The 27341-nt window shown below is 36.2% G+C and overlaps 1 protein-coding gene across 1 annotated transcript in view; it reads right to left on the bottom strand.

Moving 5' to 3' along the window:
* The window catches only part of ANOS1 (anosmin 1), a 125555-nt gene that overhangs the window by 24908 nt on the left and 73306 nt on the right, over positions 1-27341 (bottom strand). The window contains exons 4-9 of the mRNA XM_053934987.1: positions 26907-27129; positions 22148-22332; positions 17265-17394; positions 7793-7995; positions 5165-5312; positions 248-397 (exon numbers count right to left, since the gene is read on the bottom strand). Coding sequence (XP_053790962.1) covers positions 248-397; positions 5165-5312; positions 7793-7995; positions 17265-17394; positions 22148-22332; positions 26907-27129 — 1039 coding nt within the window. The remainder of the gene's footprint in view (positions 1-247; positions 398-5164; positions 5313-7792; positions 7996-17264; positions 17395-22147; positions 22333-26906; positions 27130-27341) is intronic.

The following is a 27341-nucleotide window of genomic DNA, read 5'->3' as shown; positions in this document are numbered from 1 at the left end:
AGTGTCCCAACATGACTGACTATAATTTCTGGATAGCTGACTCATGTCATTTCCTCCTGTAAGACATATACATAGACATAACACAAAGAGGAGAGGCAATGTTTCTCTCTAATATGAAGATGAAGGGATGAAAGGATGGGTGTAGGATTCAACTATTAATTACTTATAATATTGTGTTACTGTTCTACAACTCTGAGATGGATAAGAGTCCTCCTTAGAGAAAATAGTAAAGCAAAATTTGACAAACCTGTCTTCTTCCAATAGACTTTGACCTGAAGTTGATTGTCCTGATAGAAGGGAGTTCCAATTTTAAGAAAACGAGTGGTTTTCCTTCTTTGAAAGGTTGGGTAAGGATCTACCAGTCCTTTCTGTGGTTTTCCAGCAGATGTCCGTTCCTCTGTAATACACAGAACAATCAGGAAACTATTTAGTTAACTACAGTGCTGCATAATGAGTGTGCTAAATTTGGTGTAATTCAGAAAATAACAGTATCTTTATTCCAAATGATCTTATTTCCATTGCTTACCTAAATGAAATAACTATAAAGAATTAACTGTCCATAATGGTTGAAAAATTACTCGTTTGAAATTCAGTCAAATTTAGAAAGTGACCAAAAAAAAAAAAAAAAATACACTTTCACAGGGAAATGCTGTGTAAATTTTCTGAGGAGTAATAAGGAAATGGAGTGTATTTCTATATCCTCAAGAACAAGAAATGTTAACACAATGATTTTTTAAACAGGCACAGTATCTACCAGTAGTTCTCTCTAATAGTTCACAGTCTTTGTAATCATGCAGTGTTTGAGTATGCACAAAATCCAAGGACAGCATTGAATGTAACCCACAGAGTGCCACATGTGGTTACTACATCAAAGTAAATATAGTCCTCTGGTATGCTATATAAGAACACTGTGGTCAGATTAAAGATCTGTCTTGCTCACTTTCCTGTTCCCAGCAGTGAATGGTGAATGCTTAGGAAAACATTGCAAGAGCAGAATTTTCTTTCAGCAATTCCCTTGGTGCTGTGTGCTTTGCATCCAACAAGCAATTACAATTGATGTCCTTCATCAAGCATTTTGTTTGATAAAAATGTATCATCATATAGCAGGGTTGACAGTACTTATAGATATTTTCAGTTAAAAAGAAAAGAAATCTTCATCCAAACTGCACTTTTCATTGCATACTTGCAAATGTATCTGATCCAATTAGGAGGATCAGGTTATAACCAACAAAAAAAGCTGTATTTAATTCAATATTACACCTAAATTAAAACTAAAGAGTCCAATAATAAGGAAGTGGCAAATTATTGACTACATACTTGAGAGAAAGAGGGATTCAGGTTTCAATAATTATCAGGAGTAACAGAAACAGAACATATTGCCTTATATGCAACTTCAGTTGAAACTCACTTGCTTTATGGCCAAATTTTGCTTTCTCAGCCCTTTGCTGAATCTGATACGATTTTTCGTTTTGTTTGTTTGTTTTAAATTAAACTACCAAACTTAACGAAATCCTTTCTTAAGGTAACCATAAAGTTACTACTACCCGAATGGAAATGAAAAAGTTATAGCGAAAAGTACAAACTAAAATCTATTAGGTATTCCTCAATTTAAATTATTTCAATTTTATTAAATCTCTGCTTTGCTGTTCTCTGTCTGCTCCACTTCCACAAAAACCAGGACACCAATTTAGAATATTTCTATATAAAGATCAAGCAAGAATCTTGCTACATTTCCCAGAAGTGAAGCACACAAATACAGTGAGGCAATGCCTTTCTTTCTGAGTGTGGGGAAATGTAATGCCAGAGGGCTGAGGTCAAAGCTCACAGAAGTGTGTAGGACTAATTTACTTCAGAGGGGGTATGGGCTATCTCTAGTCTGACAATAGGACCAGACACCTAAAAACCAGAGCTTAATTCCACACAGAGCAGCGTATCTGACAGTGGCACTTTAGCAAATTTGGCATGTTGCTTCTGGAATTACTTCCCAAAGTCCCTGGAAATCCCAAAATAAAGACAAGCCATGGATGTTATGTCCTAGATAATATTTCAGGAAACTTTTTTGTTTCTTTTTCATATTTCTCCATCTGCTTCTGAGTATTCTCAAAAGTATGTCAAGCAGGACTGGTTCTGTACCTGACTAACCTGAGTGAGATATAGAAGATGAATTTGCATCTCCCCCAGGAGTAGTTTTTACTTGCTTTTCTATATAAAATATAATGTAGCCATTTAAAAAAATAAATCCAAAAAGGCCTAAATACACCTCTCAGTAGAGTGTTCTATCAATTAAAGTGAGTGATATCAGTGGTTTAGGTTCAAAGAATCTTGACTCCTTTATCTCATGGCTTTAAGAGAAGGGATGTTCAGATTTTTCTATAAACTTATTACTGAGATACTCTGAAACAAAGATGTGTTTTAGTTGGTACAGGCACTGAATTGCAGTTAAAAAGAAAATACTGCTCATTAAATAAACGGATGTTCATAATTTGAACAGTCAACATACCTGAAGTATACAAGATTAAAAAGATACTATTCTCAACATAGTTTTACTCTAGTTTAAAATGCAATACAACAAATAACGAACCTTTTAGTACAAAAAAGTCACCCCAGTAAAGCAAAATAAAGCACAAGGCATTAGAAAGTTTGTAGTAATTAACATAAGTAGGTAGCAGATTTTCACAAAAACTGCTCATGGTCCATTTTCTGAAGCAAAACAACCATGGATGGGGCAAGGTATCCAAGCAAGATTATAGAAGGAATTTAAATCTAGGAGGTACCACTGCAGTGGACAGAAAATCATGAAGCAGCCCGGTCACATGTGAGGTATAGCATAAATTAACTGCATTTGGTAGAGGATTTATAAGTAATAACTCAGATGTGACCTGCATCAGATTCTGAAAAACACAATGTTTTGAAGACGGAAAACTGAAACGAAGATTTTCTCCCAGCATAAACCCAGGGGTGATACAGACCAAGAATCAGAACATTAGTGAGGCCACGGAGAGCTAATACAGCCCTACCAGTGAAAGGATTTCTCACAGTAAATATGAAAAGGTACAAAAAATTACATGCTCATATCTCAATTACTCACCTTCAGTTTAGAAGGCTTTTGTTATATGGGAAGTCTTTATTTACTATCATGTTTAAAGATGATGATGGTCTGACCTAATGTCAGGAGTACCAATAAAGCATGACAAAGGTCAGTTAATTATCCCTGCTCCCAAGATGGAAACACTTATAAAGCTATACTAATAATAAAATGAGACAAAGAACTTTAAAAGCTTGCCCATTTTCTCTCTGGCTAGTTGTATATAACGACAGCTAGAATTTTCTCCCACTTAGCAGGAAACAGACCAAACTCAGACAGCTAAAACCCCAGCACCAGGATTCTCTGATTTAATGTAAACTCAGCTGTGAGTTGAGTTCTTTCTTAAAGCTGTGATGTCGTGGTGATATGACAGTCAAGATGACTGGACTGAAAACTAAAAACCTTAAAGTTTAGCACCAAGAGCCAGAACTTCACAGAAACTTTATCAAAATGAGCAAGAAATTGGGTAGGGGGATGGTGTGAAAAAAAAATTTTTGCTTGTTTATCTAGTGAACTTTGCAGGGGGGGAAGAAAGAGAAGGAAAAAAAGTATCAAACCCCGCAAATAATTCTTAGGAAAAGAATCAACAAAATTTTAAATTTCTCAAACACCAATGATACACTTCTAGCAGAGCTCAATGGCTCAGTGTATGCAATTAAACACCCAGTTCCCACAGTTATTTTTTCCTCTATTACATCTCCTGTGTACATATAGAAAAAGAAGGAGAACTTAATGTGATAACTGCAAGAAGATTTCAATACCATGCACAGTCCTGCAAACTAAGCTCCTTTTCTAGGGGATGAAAAAAGCATAGGTACAATCTAGGAGGGCCAACAAGGAAAAGGCAGAACTCACATTGGGCTTCACTGAGGATTTAACTCAAACTTGCCTAATATACAGACAGTGGAGATTCAAGCTGATATTCTGGTATGGATTTGAAGCAAAGATTCAGTGCATGGAAGAGATGAAAACTTGACCTTCTGCTGTCTCTCAAGATGGCCCAAAAGAATAGTAAAGGTTAGATTAATATGGGAAAAAGAAGGATACTTCAGCTTATTTTTTCTTCTTGGTACATTAATACCAACTACAGACAAGAAGGTCACATTACAATATTTTATGTATACCCAAACAGAATATGGCAACATCAGCAGTTGAATAGTGAGGTTGAAAGTAATTACAGATCTCTTATGAAAATGGCTACAAGTTTAAACTGTGAATGTACTTTAAGTAAAGAATGTAAATAAATACAAAATGAAATTAAGACAGGGCAGAATAATTAAAATAATATTCTTTAACATCTTATTTTCAGAACTCTGCTGTATTAGTTAATCAGAGATCCATCAGCAATTCAGGCAGTAACTCTGTATTGCACTGTAATTTTATAAATAGCATTTAAACAAAGCTAAGAATCATGGTTTTCTGCCAGATTCAGATACAGTTTGCAATTATATTACTTAGCATGTAAGTTTCTAAGACCTTAACAATATATATAACCTAACATCCTTGAGACTTTAATTTGAATGTGGGTCCTATGTGTGCAATATTTTGAGAATGCATGGTTGTCAGACATAGAATGTTTTAAATTCCCTAAAAGAAGAGCCAATGTTTTATATATCAATTCACAGTAGACACAAGCTTTTGTATTCCAAGAATCTGACTTAATGGTCTACTAAAAATAGGCAGAATTTTGAAAAACACTGCAGATTAATACTGTCGAGTATTAATTAACACACAAAAATGGTTTTATTCCATCCATTTAGAAACACAGTCAGAATCTATACCTGTATTGAATCTCAACAAATATTAACATTACAGTTATGCAAAGGCTTCCATTTTCTTTGCAACTGTTTGTTTTAGGTGAGCAGAGTCTAAGTCAAAGAATTAGGCAAAAACTGTCACCAATTTTTAAACAAGAAATTTAACAAGAAAGAGTTACTCAACTTGACCAGGAGATGATCATTGTGATATGGAATAACCCACTTAAGAAAATGATTTTTTTTTAATTTAAGAAATCATTATATAAAACATTCAAATTCCAGATAAAGGAGAGAGAAAGCATTCAGGTGTTTGATTACTCACTATTATTCCTGATGTCCTGAGTCGTGCTAAAATGGAGAGAAACTTTAGCACTTTTTAGGCGTATCTGACCCCAACGTGTTACTGCCTGCAGCTCCACATTGTAGTTGCTGTTGGGTTGGAGCCCCTCCAGGACCACATAATTTTGGGCCTATAAGAATAAATATAGAAAGCAGTTATAATATTGATGAAACACAGGCCTTTATTAAAAGCAGGCTTGTTATCTTAGGCACACTACCTTTTTGAAGTTAGAAAACTCATATATAAATTTCAGAGTGAAATTTCCTTTCTGAAAAAGATTTCTTTAATTGGACTCTGTTTTTCTGTGTCATTTTAAAAATACTAACCTACTTGATGTTTGCATAATTTTGGCAGTTTCTTGGCAATTCCAAACCTCTTGTTTAGGCAAAACATAAGAGGTTTTCTTCTATATAACAAGGTTTTTCTCTTACTCCAAAATCATTTTAGCAAAAGGAATTTAAGCACTTTATTCAACAATTTCTGTGTTAGTAAAGCAATTGAAAACTTTTTTCTAGAGACAGTCAGTCTGAAGACAGCTAAAGTTCAACATTTAATATATTTTTCAATACATTCTATTTCTTTCAATTCTTGAAAATAAAAATTTAAAAAACAAGCACCAACCAAAAATACCCTCGCATTGGAAAGCACACTTTTCCTGTGTAGAATGGAAAACAGAACAGAAAAAAACCAATTTCCAATGTCACAGAAGTGTATAAAATGGGGAAACAACAGATTAGGTTTATCATTCTCCAGTCAGAAACCCATACATTAAGGCAAGGCACGTGATATTGTAAAGAAGAGTCCAACTTTCACAGTCTTATATTTTATTTTGTTATATTTAATTATAAAAATATCCTTCTAGTCCATATGCCTGGTGGAAGATATTACTCCATGTTCTCATTAAAATTCCTAGTGCCTTTCAAGTTTGACAGTCCATATAGAGTAAAAAAGATAACCATGCACCAAGGTAACCATCCCATATTTAACACTTGGGATGTTAAAGAAGGGGATTGCCAAAAAGTATTTAGTATTAATTATCTTTACTTGTTTAGTGCTGATATATTGACTATAACTTTTGATTAACAGTGTCAGTATTGTAGTCAAACTAATTCAATGTCTACCTGGAATGAATTCATATTGAAATCAATATGAAATGATTTGGTTTGGGTTACATCTAAATCTAAAAACTGCACAAAAATAATCTTCAGTGATCTTTAACAATTAAAACTTTTCAACCTTTCCTTTTTTTTGTTTTTTAAATGTTTGTGCATTTGCCATTCTTTAGCCTAAGAGCTGCTACAATATTCAAATGACCATTGATTAGCAACAGCATCTGGAGTGTCCTGAATCTCATTGGCAGTGCTGTGCAGTTTCATGACATGATGCAAAAGAAAAAGTACAAGTCAGGAGTTATATGAGGGATATTGTAAGAACCTGCCTTTTCTATATAATACACCTTGTATTTCACTATACTCAAAGTCTGAACCTCGTCTCAATCACCCTAATGCTCCAATGGACCTGTTTTAGTATTATTTGTATGTAGGAAGTACCCTATGGAAAGGTACTAAAGACCCTGCTCAATTTTAGAATTCTCTGGGGTTTCTGATGTACTGTCCAGCTTGTAGAGAGAAAGCTCCCTGTTATCTTTAGGCTGAAGCCTCTTTCCTGAAGGTCTTTACCCAGTGTCAGGTTTCCTGAGGAACACAAACTTTTCTATGTAGCACACCCAACCCTACTCCTATTTTGCCACAAGTATATTTTTAAAGGACGATAAAGAACTAACCCTTTCTGTGCAAATTGACTTGCATGATTTAATCACACAGCCTTCACTGCCTTTATTTCTGTCAGGGTTTGGTGACTGAGGGACAGAGGGGGAATTGTGTCCCTCTGACTGTCATTCACTACAGTGCAATGGGCAGACAGAGCCAAAACACAGTGTTAACATAGACATGGGACCAAATTCTCACTATCAAAAGCACTGAGAATCAAGTTATGTCTAACTGATTTCTGTTATTTCTAGCTAATTATTTCTATTAATTGCTTTAAAATAACAAGCAATATGCTTAAAAATACCATAACAAAAAGCTTTCCAGTAAAGCAATATTTAACACATTACTCAAGAAACTCTTAGGAACTTGCTGCAAAGGAAATATTGCCAGATCTTTGGTACAGCAGTTTATTTAAATAGTTTTCTGTAAGTTTTTTCCTCAGACCTATACTGACTATTTAACGATTATTCTCTGACTGTGTCACAAGTTTTACTTGCATAGTGAAAGAACAATGTGACAGACAATGTCAAGCTTTTAAATTAAATAAACACTTTAAGAAGCACTAATTGGATAAGCCTAAATTTAGAGGACTAACAGCATTTAACTTTTCATTCATCTTTCCTGAAGTATCTTATCATATTTACTTGTATTCTAAGGCAGAATTCAGTGTAAGAAAAGGATTGAGAGATCAAAATTTTCTATGGGCTTTGTGATATTAAAAATTAGGACCACTATTTTACTAGTGTCTGAAATCATTGGAACTTATCACACATTTTATACTTACACTATTCTGTGTAAAAATAAACCATATTTCTGTCCCAGTTACTGATTTCTTTCTTACCCCATCAGTAATCTTCCTTCTCTTTTTTTTTGCTGGAATTACGTATTTGCTGTATGTCCAGCTCCAGAAGACTTTGTAGTGGTGCACTGGGATATCAGGCTCTTCTGGAAGATCCCAAGTAATCATTGCATTTACACTCCCATCATTGTTTGCACTGATATTGGCAATCCTGATATTGGATGGAGCTGGTGGAGCAGATGGATCTGGAATTTAGAAAAAAAATGAAAATATTCTAAGGGAAAAAATATGTTCATTAAGGTAATCTTCACCTCATGTATTTATAAGGCATTCTTGAGCCAGCTCTACACTCTAAATACATTGAGGAAAATCCAGGCAAAGACATCCTGTAACTGATATGGCTTGTGAATTCTAGAAATTCAAACTCTACTGAAATAAAAAGGCATCTAGTTTGCCATTATTTTGTGTTGGTGATACTTCACAAACATTATGAAGCTTTATCAAAATGTACCAGACTATCAGTTTTCTTTCTGTCACTCACTATTTCAAATACATAGTGAGTGTAAAATATTCAGGTTCTACAAGTGGCCTTGTAGAGTCAGCACAGAACTGTATAGCTGAAACACTGAATATTTTTTCATTGCCAGATAATTCTCAGATGATGAAATTACTTTTTGACATATTGAATCTTTCTTCAAAATTCTAATATTGATATCTACCACCATGGGACACAAATACTTCCTTAGTATAAATGCAATTAAAGCATAATGATATATTACACTGTTGTAGAAATCTATAGGGGTTTTTGTAGAATGTCAAAAAGCAATTAGCTACCCCTTTGATTTATTTCAGTATTCTTGTTCAATTCCTGGTCAATATCATCTGAAATGGTATTCCTTCAGTTGTCTTTGTGCTGACTCTAGAGTCAAGGACACACAACAGTCCGAGTTTGAATAAGATTAAATATTGAATCTTTTCCAATATTAAATTTAAGGTCCTCCTGGTGGATTCACTATATAATATCCTGGTCCCAAGTAATGTGAATCAATGAAGATTTTGCAACAAAGCTTCTGGAAGTCCAGTTTTGCTGTTTACCAACTCCTGTTTAATCTGATTTTTTAATTTCTACCCTTTTTTAAATGTCTGTGTCAGCCAAAAATTGATGACAAAACATAAAGAAACTGCAAAAACAAAATGTACATAGAAGTAAGCAGTGAGACTCAAAAAATTTAAAAGCCTATCAAAAGAGTAAAGGAAATTCACAATAATTAAGACATGTTACGAATGTACAGCCATTTGAGCCCTCACTTATTTGCCAGAAATAAAACTGGAGGTGTGAGGAGGGGACATCATACATTCATTTACTGTATGGTTCACCTGCATTATTTTAAATTGGAAAATGAGCTGTTAAATAAACATTCCAGCCATACTTAATTCATCAGATAATCCCTATGACAAATGATCTCACTGAAAAATTCTATCATTTAGTTTAAAAAGAAGACACATTCAGAATTAATAAAGACAGCATTTTCCTTTTAAAGATCAGCAGATGTGAAAAAATTACTTATTCCTGTTACTAAACAGGACTTCTGCTGAAATAACAATGGATACTCCTGTTTCCTCACACATTCCATTTTTAGTTAAATAGTAATGGATGCCCCTGTTTCCTCACACATATAATTCAACCTAACTTCTGGCCATAAAAGTTAAAAAGCATACTTAAGAATTCTGGAAATTTAATATAATTTCCAAACAGTAATAATGCCTCACTTCTCACTTGTGTTTTTTAATCCACTAGCAAGTCAGTTGTGTTTATTTTTTCTGGCTTTGGAGAAGCACTGCTGTTACACTTATTTCCTTATCTGTGAAGTTGCCAACCACTCCATCTTAAAGTATACAAAGCTATTTATTCCAGAATTAAAGAAAAATTCAGCTAAATAGTTTGTACTATTCTCTCATAAATTTTTTCATTTGCTTCCATTATTTAAAAGGTAGGTATAAAATGTAATTTAGGTAAACTAAACAGAATCATGATTCACACATATAAGGCATTTATTAAGCATTTATCTCCACTGATTTAAAATATTAAGGGCTTTTATATGTTATATGACATTATATGAGGGATATGAAACATTTATAACCTGAAGTGCAACATGATCATATTACTGTAGGTGAATTATTCAGGTTAACTCCCAGAAGTGCTATGCATCATGTATTATGTATACAAAACATATGGGATAAAATTAAAGGTGTTTCAGAGAATATATCTTCCCAAATGGTCAGATATGAGCAAAAATAATTCTACCTATAAAACATGTTTGTCCTCATTCTGCATCTACAAGAGATAGAGAGTCATTTTAAAAAGTAATAAGAAGTTAAATGAAATAGCTCCTTTGAGCAAAGTGTATTACATGATTAAAAACATTTTGAAGTTCTCTTCACCAATTTTCTGTAGGTCTAAAAACTAATGACCAAATTTAGATTCTTTCTTTTCAAATGTTTATATGCCCATTCCGGCAAAACAAAGCAGTTAGAAAGAACTATGTGTTCACTGAAGCCAATAGATCATTTCTTCTCAATTCTACAGCATCAGTGTATCTGTACTTTCTATAATTGCACAGTTTATTGAAAACATTATCAGTAGCATTTCTTCTGTGCTCACTAGACACAGTCCAGGCAGCAGACAAAATGCTGATCCACATTTGAAAGAGAATCTATGAAAGTAGAAACTACTTTGCTATGTGAGAATACAAACATTTCATTAAAAATCACTGGGTAATTACAGTTAAGGATAGAAAGAATGTCCTCTTAGAAGGAATATACATGTGAAATAACACAGCAATAGCAGATATTTTCCTGAGTGCCCTCTTTCTTCAAAGACTCTTTTGCAAGCCTCTCAAATGTCATCCATAAAAATGCCTTTGAACAACAACAGTGGTGGTGGTAGAAGACAGAAAGGAGATGTGCAGCTAACAGACATGAAAAGGTGAGACACTGAAAGTAACACATTTCTATGAGAGCTTTATTAAAACTGGTAGACAGATTAAGAAAATAATTATCCATAAAGATATAAAATATCAAAGATAAACAAAACTTGCTACAGTTTTGCATTTAATCAACTGAAAAAAAATCTTGTCTTTTTGTATGGATGCATCAGTAAAATATTTCATGGATTTGGGGCATATTACCTGAAATATTATGACACTCAATGAGCATTTTATATCAGATTATGATCCATTCCATATTAAGTCTTTCAATACCACAATATAATTTATTCATCTATTTTGATATATTTCTGCGACACTCATCACTATTACAACTGACAGAATGATCATTTTGTAAGTTAAGAATCCAAGAATATTAATTATTTCTTCATTTGAAAGAATTTAGTTTCACTAGCAAAGCAGACAAGTGAGAAGGAATAGCAGGGTAAGATAATGTGATCTCTGTTAACAGGAAGAAAAACCAAACAACCCAAATCCCACATTCAAAGAAAGCACTCCAAAAAACCCCTACAACCCCTAGGCCTCCCAAAAAAACAAGAACCCAGAAAAAACAAAAAAAAAAAAACTGTGACATGTTTATGAGCATGCTCCTCTACAATGCATGCCAGCCAGTTACCACATAACAAAGTAGTTGTTTTTTTCTGCATTATTGCATGGAAAAGTCATGCTTCTGCAAGGTGGTCTGTTATGCTTATGTCCATGTAGATACTAAAAGCATTATACAACCCATGCTAAAATACTTCAAGGTCTAATAACTGGTACTGAATCATAAAGCTGCCTACATAAGGTGTTTGTTAACCTGACCATAAAGCTAAAGTGACGTTCTGCTGACTATAAAGCTAATAGCCATTCTACTGTTGGTCTTCATATTCCTGTGATCCCTTTGACTGACTGGCCACATGTATAATTCAGATACACAGATGTAAAATTACTGGAATGGAAACTGCTGCCAGTTTTTCGAATGCAAAGCACTGATACTTTATATACATGAATTTATCTGAGTGTTAAATCAAATTCTTTGGTTTGCAGAAAGAGCAGTGCTAGTTGCAGCTTTTCCTTTGCAGTTCATACAACAACCCAAATAAAATACAAGTCATTCTATATATCCTAGAATTTGGCACAGACAGCTGTCCTCAACTCCTAAAAAATTCTGGTCTCAGCAGCCTGACAAGTAAATCGTTTCTCACTGTTAGAAATGATAGCTTCATTAGGTCAAGGCTGAAGCTGCTGTTCCAGCACATGGGATAAGTACTCCATTTGTCTGGATTGTGTTTGGCTTGAGTATACCCAAAGGACTTAAATTCCTGTCTTGCTGGCTACTCAGCCATCACAAGCAAAATTCTGTATCCAGTCCCCAAAAGGGAGGATTTCTTGCTGCAAATAAAGGAAAGAAAGAAAACACTCACATCATCACCATTTCAAAATGAACATCTTCCCACACTCATATTTGTGAACATAGTAATAGTTTATATTTTCCAAAATTCTTTTAATTAATAGTATTTGCAAACACCTTTGCAAAACCTTAAAAAACAGTATGGAGTAGCTATACTAGCTTCTAGCTTCTATAATAGCACTGCTTCAGTGCATCCACTTTGTCTTTCAACGTGGCAACTGTAGTGAAAACAGTAAATTATTTGGAATAGGTGTCAGAGGGGAATAATGGCACTGGAATCAGAATTCTCATTCTGAGCTGTAAAAAGTCAGAGCAAGTGTGACAATAATTTAAACCGGTTTTTTATGGAGCATTTTTCCTGACTTAAAATAGATGTCCCATTGCTATCTTTCAAACATGAGACCTTCCAACTCTAAAAGTCTGCTGAAGCTGCTCTACAGACAAGTTTCCAACCATTAAACAGTTCCACGGTGTAAGCAGGAGTACTGGCTCTGCCCGATGGAAATGGCACACATAAACCAGCTGTGCAACAGCATAAAAAAATCATTGGTCTCAGAGGAGCAACAGAAAGAATTTTATTGCCATGAGTGGGTGTCTGTTCTGGTTTTTCTAACACTCAGTAATGTATGCATGAGATCACATCCAGCCTGGTACTTATGTGCTGCGAAAACAATGTTGTCTGCTTCCTTTTGCTTGACAATCTATCCAGTGTATGCTGGCAATTGCCTTCACGGTGAAGATAAAAACCTTTAGCAGAGGTGGAAGGGTCAGATGGTTTGGGCTCATTGTGTTGATCTTTTTGTCTCTGGAAATGGCACAGTACCTACCTACAGACTAGTGAGATAATATATGACATAGAAATGCCTAACACTGAGTCCTAGAGTTAACTGAAGTCTCTGTTACTGGGAGTTCATTCTCATCACAAATTATAAAAAGCTAGGGGAAAAATAGCCTAAGAACTCTGAACCAAATGCAACAAATTAAAAATTGTATTACTAGTGCCAAGTAGCTTCTGACCAGTTAGGTTAAGCTATCCAGTGCCTGCTTACTGGAAGAAAAACACAGGTAGTTTTCAGTCAAGGAGAATATTTTATGTATTGTAGGAACAGTTCTCTCCTGCTTCCAGAAGAAAAGAAACAGCTTGGAGAGAGCTAGTCTAAATATGAATAGAAGGATATTTGTATCTTCATGGATCAAAAATGTTCTGTCAGGTATTCAGTTACCTTTATTTATTGCTGTTATTGCAAATTGTTGCCACTCAATTAAAGATAAAAGGAAAGTACACAAAACTGAAAAACCTTGAAAAGACAAGTGGAAACCACTGCCAAAATAGCAGAACATTTTGATCAATTTTAGTTGACAGTATCAATGTAAAAGTCCATGTGCACAGTCCCAGTTATATGAAAGAATTCACTTTCTAGGTGCAATATTCATTTAATTTTCCAGCCACTCCACCATAGACTGATCTAGTCCAACCTATGTTTCTTGTAATTTTAGAATCTCATTTTGCCAAAACAAAGTTTCACTTTATTCCCTGTGAAGGGTCATGTCAGACAAGTACATGCAAACCCTTTGTTTCCATTATAAAAAATAAATAAACAGCACTAAAAAAGAGCTCTGCCTAAGCTTTGAATATTTCAAAAATTCTCAGATGTGCCATTTTATTTACTATTTACATATTAATGCCAACAAATTAATGGTCATCCTAGATGAACACATGAGGCTGTGTAGAACAGCTCATAAGCCTTCACCTCACAAGTTTATGGCATAAGAGCATCCAAAGCTGCAGTAGATCAGACCGCAAAACACAACTACATGAAGAATGGCAAGTTGAAATGCTTGATGAAATACTCCTGTTTTCCTGGTCTTGTCTTTTTCATGACTGAGAAATTGAATTACTTTGGAAAATGAGGAGTTTTATTTAGTGATAAACAAGTTAATGGAAATTACCTCAGAAGACTTAGCATCATTTTGAGTAAAACAAAACCTTATTTTGCTGTGTCTACTTAGAGAGCATGTTTTTTGCATTTTCAAAAAGACAAAACAGTATAAAACAGTATTGTGGTAACCAGACAAAAATTCTCTCTCTGAGTAATTACAGCACATTTTTGAATATTCCTCTTAACATCTTAAAATATTTAGTGACAGAGACTTTGTGGTGCCATACTTCTTCCTAGATTCAGATTAAAAATCATATTTGTCCCCCTTTAAAGGAAAAATAAAACCAAATAATTTTCTATTCATTATTACTTATGAGCAACTAGTAAAAGTTCAGTATCTTGTGTGAGAAACTGTCTTAGGAATTACTGTCATGTTTCCTGATTAAAGGGTTTATTTTTGAAGAAACCTTCTGCTAAGTTTGACCAAGATAACAATCTTCTCCTGGTCTTGGCACAACAGGGTGAAGTGAAACACTGATGTGAATTTTTGTCCACGCTTCACACAAAGGCAGCAGGAAAGGCAGCAAACTTCCAAAGGTGATGTGCCAAAATCCACTTTTCTTTTCCAAACTGGAGGTTAAATGTGCCTGTAGGAGCTCAGCAGGGGCCAGTAGATGCTGGCACTCAAAAAACTAGGCACATCTGAGCAGCAGTTTCTTGCCTCTCTACCAGGCAGGGGCTGTCATTTCCCACTGAGCTCCAAAGTAGTAATTAAATGTTAGTGTGACAGTGTAACTGTTACAACTCTGACTGCCCACCTGGGGATATGGAGGCTCAAAGACACCAACAGAAGCATCCCCGTATCCTTTCCAGCAGTCAGCACCTAGCAGCATCTTTATGTGGGTCACCTGGAGTGACTACACATTTCATCTGGCAAACTCGACATCTTTATAATGATCACTGGCAGTTCCACAGCCCCTAGAATGGTCAAATGAGCTGCCAGTTTAGGCTGATTTGGGCTATGAAGCTGATAGCTAGCTGAACTCCCTGCTGCTTGTCTGTCAATTCACAATCCTCAGCCAAGGGCTGGAGTTCAGATTTGAAAACAGTTATTTTGAGAGTTACAGAAGCCTTTTGAAGAATGCTGGCTACATACTTGCTGCCATTATCAAAATTTTGGTTTATTAGGTGAGAGCATGCAGAGGTACTACTGACTCCCACTGCCCTTGTCACAAAGTCCTCCAAGTGCTCTCCATCTCCACTAGACAGCTGTGAGCAGTTCTCAAGGAGAGCAAGTGCTTCAGGGGTAGCTGCAGAGACCACAAGAGGACTCCGGTATTCATGTAATGATTTCAAAACCACAAGTTCCTGAAACACAAAATACTGACAGCTGAGAGACTATTCTGAAGAAATACCCCTATATGCTTATCCTGCTCTTACACTGTCATCCAGATACCCACCTCTGGCTGGGGTCATATTCTGAGCTAGAGACCTTCAGGATGGCTTACCATGGACATTCTTATATTCATTACCAAGGATGGTATTTTGAGCACACTCAGTAGGGGGCTCATTTTTTTAAAGTAATACAAATATTGCCTGAAAATGTCATGTTCAAGCCAAAACCTCATTGCTACCATGACATACCTTTATGTAATTGCAGTAATAGTGGTTTCAAGCAGAATAGTTGGAAAATATTTACTAACTCAATAAAACAACTGTCAGTGATCTCAATTTAAAAGAAAGGTGGTGGTGCCAGATTCAGCAACAAACTGCTGTATCTGCTGAAGTGCTGTTCAAGAAGTAAAGAGAAAGGTACTGCTGCCGAAGAGTTCTTACAGTAAACTCAACACAGCTCAAAGGAACTGTATTATTTTATGTTTCTGAAATTGTATGCTACTTAAGTATCGTAAGTTCTTAAAAATAATACTTCTATGCATGAAAAGGTTTGTGGTCACAGAAGTAATGGGACAGCTGTGTCAGCCAGCCTTCCTACCAGAATACAGCTAGGGCACCAAAAAAATTATTAAGGCTAACATATAGAGTTATTCAGTAAGTGATTAAACCTTCCATACCGGCAAAAGTATTTGCATGCCTCTATAAATGCACCTCCAAAAAGATTCTTTTCTAGGACTGACTATGGCCAAACAGTAAGCTAAAAGCCAGCACAGGAACCCAAAGATGACAACTGCATTTACCGCAAGATAATTCAGTCTGCAAAAAGGGGAGGAAATGCATTCCTCAAAGTATGCAAAGTTACATCAGTGTAAAGATTCTGTCACTACTAAAATAACAACAAATCTTTCTATTAGAAACTGCTTCTATTGGCAGAGTGAAGAGTGCTGGATCTCATTCTTTGGCACTAAAGTCGACTAGCATGGTCTGGATATGCCCACATTACTGACTGCCTTTCAGAGAGGGTGACCATATCCCAGTCATCTGCCTAATGGGAATAGTTTCTGGCCTGTGCTAACCCCTATTCTATGCTTAAGAGTCATCTGCGAAAATTCTTCTTCATGTTGGTCAAAAGCACACCAGGGAGAATGCCAGGAACTTCACAGGATGGGAGAACCGTTTCTATCTCCCCCATCCCTCATGTACCATTTACTGGTACCGAAATAATTTTCAAAGTTATTTTATTGCCCAATTGGTTGCAAAACCAGAACTATCAACAAAAATTCCTACAATACTTTGTGGATCATCAGGAATGCCTTTTTAATGAACAGAAATATGCTGCTTTGCATTTATGCTCTTTTTTATTCTTAAGCACTTACAATTAGTGCTAGCAAGGGGAAATTATATTAAGAGAGTCCAAAGTTCCATCAAAACAATGCTGCTACAATTATTTAGATACAGGCAACAAAATATTCCAATACTCTACTAAATATTTCTCATAATTCAAAAAAAAAAAAAAAAAAGATAAACCTCTCAGATTAACACACTAAAACCTAAGTTCTTCCATATTTCATGATCAGGAACATGTAGTTTGATACCAATCATGTGGAAAATGTTCCAAAGGAGTTTTATTCATGGAGACCCTTATTGATAAAAGAATAACGACACTTCAACTTTTGTTTGCTGACTTCAAACAAATCTCACACCATTTCTAAAGTCAGTGGCAAAACTACTCAAAAACCCACCTGTTCGAAACCTTCTGCCACAAAAGCAGGCAGATCAGGTTGTGCTCCAGGTGGGAGTGAGAGGAAGGTGAGTACCAGACAGCATGAGGGAAAACTCACCTCTGGAGGAACGGAAGTGCTTGCTGGGCGCTGTGAAGCCCCTTGTCCCGTGCACGTTCACAGCAGCCACGCGGAACTGGTACCACCTGCTCGCTCGGATGTCCGGCAGCCGAACACGCTCGTCCGTAGTCTGGTGGGGAAAATGTCACGCTTACACTGGCTGTTCTGACATGGTTACCTGTCACATGCTGTGCAACACCCATCAGTCTGGCTGAGCACACACCAGCATCACAGGCTGTATGCAACCACCTCACCTGACTCCAGCCATCACTCTGCACTGCAAAGCATTTACAGCTGTGAACAAAATTATAAAACCATCCAATTTTACAGTGCATTGCAGGTCTCTTCTGGAAAAAGCAGCCTTTAGAAAATAGGTGAAGTGTTGTTAAATTCACAGAATTAGTTAATTAGTTTTGCAGCTATCATAGCCTTCACCAGTGTTTATAGTGTCACTGTTCAGGTGTTGATGTTTCAGGGAACTCGTTGCCTCAGGTGACAGGACTGATTTCCTCAATTCTCAATTCTCACAGAATTAGAGGTCCAAAATACTTAATGAAATACATTGCTGTGAGAACCCACTTTTTCTAGTTCATAGGAAACACAATATTCTCAGATAATGAGTGTAAGCCTTCTTCACATCTTTGGCACTTAGGTCAAAAAGACACTTACAGACTTAACTCTTCCCTGAAGACTTTTCTCGGGTCATAGGAGCTGACCTTTTCTTCAACAACACCTACTGAAATTGCCAGTGTCATAAGTTCAATTTCTAAATCCTGAGGGGAGAGCCACTGGAATATGACATAAGCATAGATACACTCTGAACCCTTTCAGTAGGAAAGCTTTACAAATTCTTATTCTGAGCCCCATTTTCTTCAATTTTTTTACCCCATTAAACTTTTGAAGAACTATCTTTTGCATTCTTTCTTTTTTTTTTTCCCCTAAGGTACAAACACCAGAACTGAACACAGCCTCCTGGTAACCACTGAATCACTTCCAGCTACAGAAGATGCAGTATTTTTGTAGAACACATCAAAAACACATCCACTTGGAAATTTTACTTTAACAATTACCTCTCAATTATCCAGTTTTCAATTTACTTAACTATGTCATGTTTACTACATTTTGATTTAATTCCTTAATCAAAGTAACGCACAAACTTGAACCAGATGTCATACATATGTCTAAATATATTATACAATCATCACTGATTATCATTATTGACCAAACATGCAAGCTCATTAAAAATGTAGTTACATCAATTTAATTTTACAAGCTCTGTTTTATACAAATTCAAGAAGCCACCTTCCCTGTATAGGACTCAACATTTCTCATGATACCAAGTAGTTCCCAGAAAAAGTCAAAACATAATTTCTGCTTTTTAATCCCTTCCCAATCTGTGTAAGAAACCAGAAGCTGCTGACATAATTCAGATAACCAGAAACTGAGGAATTTGCTTCAGCTCTTCAGCAATGGCCTTTTCAGAGCCCTGACAAATAAAATTTGTAGGTGTTATCGTCCACTTAGTCTCTTCATTTGGTGACAAACAAAATTTAGGGAAATAAGTATTTTATTTGTGTGTGCATGTAAGGAAAAGAGACCCTTTCTAAACCATATTATTGACTGCTCTCTGACTGCTAAGTGTTGTAGACTCTGAGCCCATCACACATTGCTGCTACTCACGAGGCCCTCTCCATTCAGACCACTGCCTTCTCAACTTAAGCAGGGGTAGTCTTAACAGTCTTGACAGTCTATCTCATCTCCTTTCCTTTTTTTAACTTTTATGTTACTTGTAGAGTGAATTATCCAAGGTTTTCCCCAGGGAAGAAAGACCCTACCTGAACCAACTTTTGTGATTATTTTTGTTTTATGGACCATTCAAATGTCTAATTTTTTTTCCAACAGTCAGCTCACCTATTGCTGCAACTGAAAACAGGTCCAGGACCAATATTTAGTCATAAATAACTAATTACAATCTTCTGGGCTTTTAGAAACATGTTTGCTGAACTTTGCTACAAGGCAAGCATAATCTGAATAAGCTTAATCCCAAATTCCTCAAAGGAACGTTATTTGTCACTGGCATCAGTTCAGCTATGCTGTTGATTAAAAGTATTTCAGTTGTGTCAGTTTCCCATGGCAACCACAAAATAATGTAAAATCAAATAAACTGTCAATCCATAATGGCAAAATTATTTTAACTTATGAACATGCCTTGGGCCTGTTACTTTCATCATTCATTTTGTTGGCCAAGCTCCTGATAATGGCATGCAGGAGGTCTATATCCAACTATCAAGATATAAACCACTTTAGTACCTCTAAGTATCTTTTACATAGAATTAATAAATTTCTAGAAATAACTAAGTACTACTGAGATACTGAGTACTACAATACCTTAATGCTATATCTATTTCTTTTTGTTTAATTGCTTTAGTTTAGTTAGTTGTCACTATTTAAGTATGTTTGGAGCTGCGATCACAATATTCAGAGTCCTTTCAATATCTTTCACATTAATTTAAACCCACTAAAAGCTATGCTGAGTGGTACTAAATAACTAATGGTTACATTTCACCACACACCTAAAATTCTGTCTGAATATGAAAGAAAAAAACAACACTTTTATAAAATTTTTAAGAATCATAAATAAAAGACAAAAACAAAAGATCACCACTCAAATTATTACAGAATCATATTTACCTTTTATTTGGCACTGAATCACTTGTTTACTTATAAGATGAATGTTTGGAAAGTAGCTTCAAATCCTAATAGTCATTTTATTTGGACTAAAATAATAAATTAGCCCTCAGACAAAATAACTGGCCAACATGTCTACCTTCAGTATCATGCAAAGTTCAATGAAGACAAGGGAAAATCCCCATTAATTACATTAAGATGAAACTTCATATAAGAGCAGCATGTAATCTTAATGACATAAGCTGGACAATACACATAATACCTTGACATTCCTTCTCAAAAGCTCATTTTGGGTCCAAGGGACAACAGGCCACCCCCAGTGGCCAGAAAGCAGAAGGAGGTTGAGCTTTCTGTGAGAATTTGGCTGAGATTTGCCCAGAGCTGCTCCATTTAGGAAGCACTGACAATTCTACTCCTCTTCAAGCAGCTTTTAACTGTCTAAATCCTGAAACTTTTCCTGTAAGTGGTCTCCTTCTCCTGTCCTTCAAAAGGGGATTATCTGTTTTTGTCTTCAACATGGCTACAGAAATCTCCCTCTGCTACTCCTCTACCTGACTAATGGTTAAGAGCATCCCAAGGAAAGCCTGGAGGCAGTGCACACAATCACTTTAGTCAAACTGGATATCCATCCTTGCTGCTGATATTGCAAAACAACTTCTATTGCATTCAGCCAAACCAAATTGATTGCCTGGTGGGATGTCTAAAACTACAAATACCATGGAGGTACACTACTCTATGAAGACAGAAATTCTGATTAGTAGCACTCCTCAAGGGTGCCCAGCCTGCATGTCCCATAAGGTATACACAGCTCAAAAAGCCAGTCAGGCATCCTGAAGCGTGCTTCAAACTGACATTCCCAGTGGGGTCCACCACACAATCAAATTTATGTCTCCTGTGATGCAGAAGGGAAGTTGTCAGAAAGATGTCAGTCCGAGGAGGCTTCTCCTGCCACAGTGATTAACTCAGTACCTTCTGCCTGCATTCACCAGACCCCAGGAAAGGCAGCTGTCAGGCTTCTTATTGCTCTAGCACAGGAACATGTTTCTGAAACACTCTCCTGCAGATCCAGTGCAAGGCAGGTTCATGTATGTTCAGCTACTGTGGAGCATCTACAGTGCATGCTCCCAGAAATGTGCATGAGGTCTGGGATGAGAAATAGTAGAGCACTGTGCTCCCTTTGCAGCCCAGATTCACCAGCCACAGCTTCTACAGTCTATCATGTACACATGGTTTGGTAACAGTGAGGAATAATTCATATCTGGCACATTTTTGCTACTTGGTATTTTCCTTGCAACAAAGGCAGGAGCTTGTTTCTTGGAATGGAGAATGCAGGTTCAATACTTGCACCCCAAGTGAGAGATCATAAGCCACTGTGACTTGATCCGTTTTGGACATGCTGTCTTGGGCTTACACAAGCAAGGTTTCCTGCCAGGGTCTGCTGCAGGGGGCTTTTTCTGAGCAAGACTACAACATAGTGACAGCTCCCTCTAGCACCACACTGAAGCTAAGAAATTCACTTCTGAGAGAGTCTTACAAGCTTCATGTTTTTGTAAGATAGCATTTTCCAATACAATCCGAATTGAGAATGAACACAAAATGTCACAGAATTTAAATCCCTTACTCTATTTTGCAGATGGTTCTACTTATTCTCTCTTTCCTTTTTTTTTCCTAGCTATAATGATATTTTGCAGATCTTTTCAAAATCAGCATTTTATTTTTCTTGTCAGCAGGGATAAGGGTGAAGCAGTAAGATAAATGATTGGAACTCTGCCATCCAGGTGGACTGTCAGCATGGTAAAAAACAGATTGAAACTGGGAAGGAACTAAGTGAACATTTATGCTCTGTTGGCTGCTTCTCATTAAGAAACATTTGCTCATGAATCTTACATTTTCAGTCTGGATTGCACTGAGTGATAAGAGCATGACATCATAGATTTTTCTGAATTGGGAGGGTCTCACACCTGAAAAAAAAAAACTTCACAAAGAATAAAGGTTTTAGTCTTTTTTTTCATTCTAGTTTTTTTTAACTTTTGACAAGAATCAAGCCATACCTTGGACACTGTGCAATGAGTCCCACTAAACTCAGAACTGTCTCTAATGCACTTCCTTGAATGGAATTTGGTCTCTAATTCTACATTTCTCAAGAGATTTGTGACATTCTGAGACTGGATCCATATTGCTTACAAAGAACTGACCTGTGCCACAGTTTGCCAGTTTGTAGCATCATCCTCACTTGGATGGATTCCTTGATTCCACCTCCTCTGAACAACATAGATTACAGGCTCAATGGAAATATTGAATTTTGAAGACCACTTCACCTCCAGGTCTCCAGACTGATGTTCTATGAATTTTAATTCTTTCCGGGGTTTCAGTGGAACACCTGTAGTAGGAATACACAGATAAATATATATGAGTAATTTACAAGATATGATTAAGCCATTTGTAGATGAAGTTGTAAAAAAAAAAATGGAAAAAAAATATTGTTTGTCAGAGAAAATGACAAAAAGGAAGGAATGATAAGCATGGAAGTTTCAGAAGTTTTCCTAGTCAACCCATCTCTGTTAACATTTTTTAACATTGTTAACATGTTTTTAAAAAAAATCTTAAAAATTATTTCTTTATTTCATTAAAAAACTGAAGGATGTGAAAGTTGTAAGCTAAAATTGACTTTACAGAAAACATTTGCTTAATACAACTGGGAGAAAGATCCCTTTGATCTCAAGCAGAATCAGCTATACCTGTTGTTCAGTTTTTCACCCAATTTAACCGTAAACACATCTAATAACAAAATTTCCATATCATCACATAGTAGTCTATTTCATGACTTTATCCTTTCTACAAGAAAGCTTTCCCACTGCCTTGTTTAGTCTCCTCAGTGCACCACAAACTCAGTACTGGTCCAAGATGTTCATGGATCATGGGGAACAGATTCTTTCTTTTATCTATGGAGAAGCTTTTCACATACCACAAGATTGTTATCATGTTTCTGAATGTTTTCTTCTTCAGTCTAATAACCACAGTGCACTCCATTTCCCTTTAAAATCGGTGTTCCCAGACCCCTGTTCACTCTTGCAGCTGCCTCTGGAGACTCTCCAGCTGCCCAACAGCCTTTCTCCAGAGTCAAGCCTAAAACTGGACAAAGACTGTGTCTAAGCTCTTAGCAGTGCAGACCAGTGAAGTGTGATTATTTCATACATCTTACATTAGTCTGATGTACTTAAGAAAGCTGTTTGCTTCCCCATGGCATGATCTTATTGACTCACATGCTGCAGCTGTATTGCATGATGTGCCCCTCTCCACTCTTCCCTAAAGAACTAGGAAAGGTAATTCCAAGACATCTTGGAATAGATATGTTATATATATTGTCAAATTGCATTTCAGAGAAAAATATATATTTCTAAAATATTACTGTAATTTCTCATTACACAGTGACACAAAAAGATGGTTATTTATGTTGTTATACTGCCAGTAATATCACCTTTTTGAAAACATCTGCAGTAGCTTGAAGGAAAAAACAACTCTTCAAATTGGACATCTTTTGATTAAATCAACAAATCAAGTGTTAGATACATTTCTCTAGACAGACGTTAGGAATATTTATATTTGAGTGTGCAGCATTTTGTCACTTGAGGATATGTCAAAAATAAGATCTCTGTGTTGACATATAAGCCTTCTTAGCAAGTTATCATATGCACTTTAGTTATTTTGTTCTTTCAATGACTGTCCACATAAGGCCAGCTGTACGTATTGGCTAGAGAAATTGTTTCCCACTCAGTCTGCCACAGACAACTTAGTACCAAAACTTCCTCAGGTGAACAAACCACTTCTACATTTTAAGGGGTGTTCTTACAAATCTTAGTATGCAAGTACCTAAAAGTAAGTGAAAATGATCTTGTAAGTAAATGAAAATGATCTTCAAGAAACCTAAGACCCACCTGAAAAAAAATATAGAGTACCTAAATGTGGTTATCACAGCAGCTCAGACCCTGGATATCCTTCAATAGCCTAAAGTCTAAGTCTAAGATAACGAACACGACTTCAGATTTCCACATCTGCAAATCCTTTTTTAGTTATGATACACAATAATCCTATAATTTGCATGTTCAGAAAACTTCCATCTGCTTTGCATCAGGGGCAGTTGGATTCACTTGATTGCAAGTATCTCGGTGTTACGTAATCGCGTGCAGATGGAGCACGGCAGCGCAAACAATGGGAGCACAGCACAAGTGCACTTTAAAATACTTCTGTGGAACCAGCACCATCAGTTTAATATCCAGATGTGAAGATCCAATTACTTGTCAATATGCCTTTCATTATGTAAATGGTCAGCCCCTTTTTTTGTGCTGGAACAAATCAGTGCTCCAAAGTCTGCATTAGTCCAAAATCTGCAGTGCTTAACCAAAGAATTCAAATCACTGATTACTGTATGTGTGCAATAGCAGTCCAGGAAAAATGGCTCTAAAGGTGTCTTTCAAACAACACATGACACATCTCTGTGCCACGAAAAGTAGGCGCACATTGTTCTGTCATGAAAACCTCTATCTTAAACATTGGTTCCCACAGAATTCAAAATGTTTCCATTGGAGTGCCTTGCAAAGGGTACGTCTATGGCATCAATACAGTTGTAAACACAGTTCTGCAGGGACTCAGAGGTGGACACTTTTAAAACTGTACACTAAGTTTAAATACAAAACTATTTTTCTTTAAGCATGAAAAGAGTCATTAAACTGTGTGTAACCATCTGACACCAGTTATCCTACTATAATCTTGCCACACCTTCCACCCTTTGAATGTCCAAACCTGCCCTTCACAATTTACCCTTTTTTACACAGATTTGCAGAGACACTTTCTCAATCCTTCACTAGTTGAGCCAGTGTAAAGAAGGGGGATGAGGCCAGTGATAGAAGAGTAGGAAAGAACATTTGATATCTCCACTAAAGGGACATAAATATGTGAATACTACAAAACCAATTAGTAATACTCCCAACAGAGATGCAAATGTACTTGCTACATTAAACCAAATCATTTGTAATATATGTCTTTGGTGGCAGTGTACTTACATTAACATTTTTTTCAGGATTGGGCTTTAGCACTCAGTACTAGAGGGCAAATTCAGTTTGGTAATCCAGCAAATCAGACAGGAATTTTAAATCTACTGTTGTAACTAATCTCCAGCACTTGATCAACAGTAAAACTATAGAAACTTCTGCAGACTCTTAGATTCAACCTGAGTTCATTTCCAAGCTGTGAGTGCTGTCAAAATGATAAGAGTAAGTACTGAACTTATTCACTAGATCTTAGTCATGCTTGCAGAGTTTGCTCTTCCTTAGTGACAGGAAGGTCATTTACCCCTGGAGGAAATGAATAGCAAGCCTGCTCCACTTCTATTTGTCTTTTGTTGCAGAAAGACAGGTTGAAGAGGCTAATTAGCTGAATTCATCAGCTGAGAAGGCAGTAAGGTATTGAGCTTGCCCTTCCTCTGCAAGACATATATGCTCTTACAAGCCAGCACCTCCTGCAGATCTGTGATAAGATGTTAGGGAAGGTTCATTCTGCTCCCATTTAATCAGGCCAAACAGAAGAGATCTTCCCGTGTGTGGTTACAGAATGTATCATATCCTGTCATATGCTGTGACAACTCCAGGAGCATTTAATCTTGCTTTATTTGTTTGTTTTTACCTTTTCCAGTTATTGTATTTACTGGGATGCTTTGCAGTTGTGGCATGGAGCTTGAACGTGTAAATCATTACACACACAACATGAATGCCTGTTTACCACTCTGGTCATTTGTCTCAATAAGACAAAAGAAATAAATAAGTGATCCATTTTAATAACTTTCATTTTGAAAGTGCTATGTGCTAGTGTGTACTAATTACTTAGAGTTTTAAAGGGGCTACTCTAAAGTATCCTGCAAACAAGATAGTTTCCCTTCTGCACACATTGAAAAAGATTTATTAACATTTTAGTTTAAATAATTAACTTATAAATACATTTGCCATCTTCTTTACCTATTTTATAATTTTTTCCATCCACATTTGGAAATAAGCATGGATTTAAACCTAAGCCTGGAGCTTAGATCAGAGTTCTGCTGATTATGCTCCCACAGAGAGCCCACACTATCTGATTAATAAGTGAATAACTGAGTAATATTTATTTTTTATTACTGACATAAGAAGAACTGATTCTTGTACAAAAACACCAACCATGTGGAAGAAGAATATACTTTTCGTTACTTTTCACAAATGCTTATTTTTATGCATTAGGAGAACATTTTTCAAATATTTCCATGTATAAAGCTTTTTTAAATTCCAGTAAATTAAAATCTGGAATTTGTCTAAACTAAAAATTTCTTAGCTCATATGTTCTTTTCAAAGGATATCAAAGAAAAGGTTTATTCACAGGATCTCAGGACTCAAATCAATTAAAAATTTTTGAATGAGATTGCCTTAGATTCAAGTAATGAATTAATATATATCTGTATGAAGATATTATAATCTATAATGTTCTGTGTTGATTTGTTCTTTTACCAGATTATTTCACAGTTCCTACTTGGTAATCCCATCTACTTGGCTTGTAGACATAAATGTTATTTCTGACTAATAGGGCCTGAACTGTTTATCATTAAATATTTTCCTGCTGCATTCTCTCTCATCCCATCAAATTAAGTGAGATTTCACTTAATTGGCAAAGTTTGTTCTCCTTAGGATGACTTATAATAGCCACAAATTTACATTCCACACATTTCCAGACATGGGCTTCACAAGGGGGAAAAATCAGAAATTTAAGCAACATCTCTCTTTGGTTTTCCACCCTTTCATTGCGCAGCCACATCTCTACAGGTACCTCTCCTTTTTCTTCCCATCCATACAAACTCCCAGCAAATGGGAGTCCTAGGAGACTGCACTATGGCCTGAAGTTGTTAGCCCAGTACGAGTACATATTAATAATCTCTACCTTTGTACAGATTTTTTGGAATTTGGCACGTGTGACCACATCCATTGGAACAGCATTTCTTTACTCCGGAACATTCAATATCAGCTTCACAGCTTTCAACACAGGCAGCTGCAAAACCACTGGCCTTCTCAGGTGCTGGGCAGTCCCCTTGCTTCACAGACAGGATGTACTTAAGGAATTCACAGCTAGTTAGGCATTCATAATTCTTCTTGGGGAAAAGAGGCTAAAATGAAAACAGAAGAAGGGTATGTTTTCAACAGGAACAATTAAAAAAAAATCAAAGAAAAAATGTTATAAATTTCCAAGATCTCCTAAAGGATTATTCAGATTTCCAGTTTTTGCAAGACTATCCCCGAATATTGATATATTCAAGCCACTCTAAAAAAGCGTTCCAAGTACAGAATGATGAATTCCCTCAAGTAAGACCACCATATT

The sequence above is a fragment of the Vidua chalybeata genome, chromosome 2, assembly GCF_026979565.1.
Source record: "Vidua chalybeata isolate OUT-0048 chromosome 2, bVidCha1 merged haplotype, whole genome shotgun sequence".
NCBI lineage: Eukaryota > Metazoa > Chordata > Aves > Passeriformes > Viduidae > Vidua > Vidua chalybeata.
This window is presented reverse-complemented; position numbering and strand designations above follow the sequence as displayed.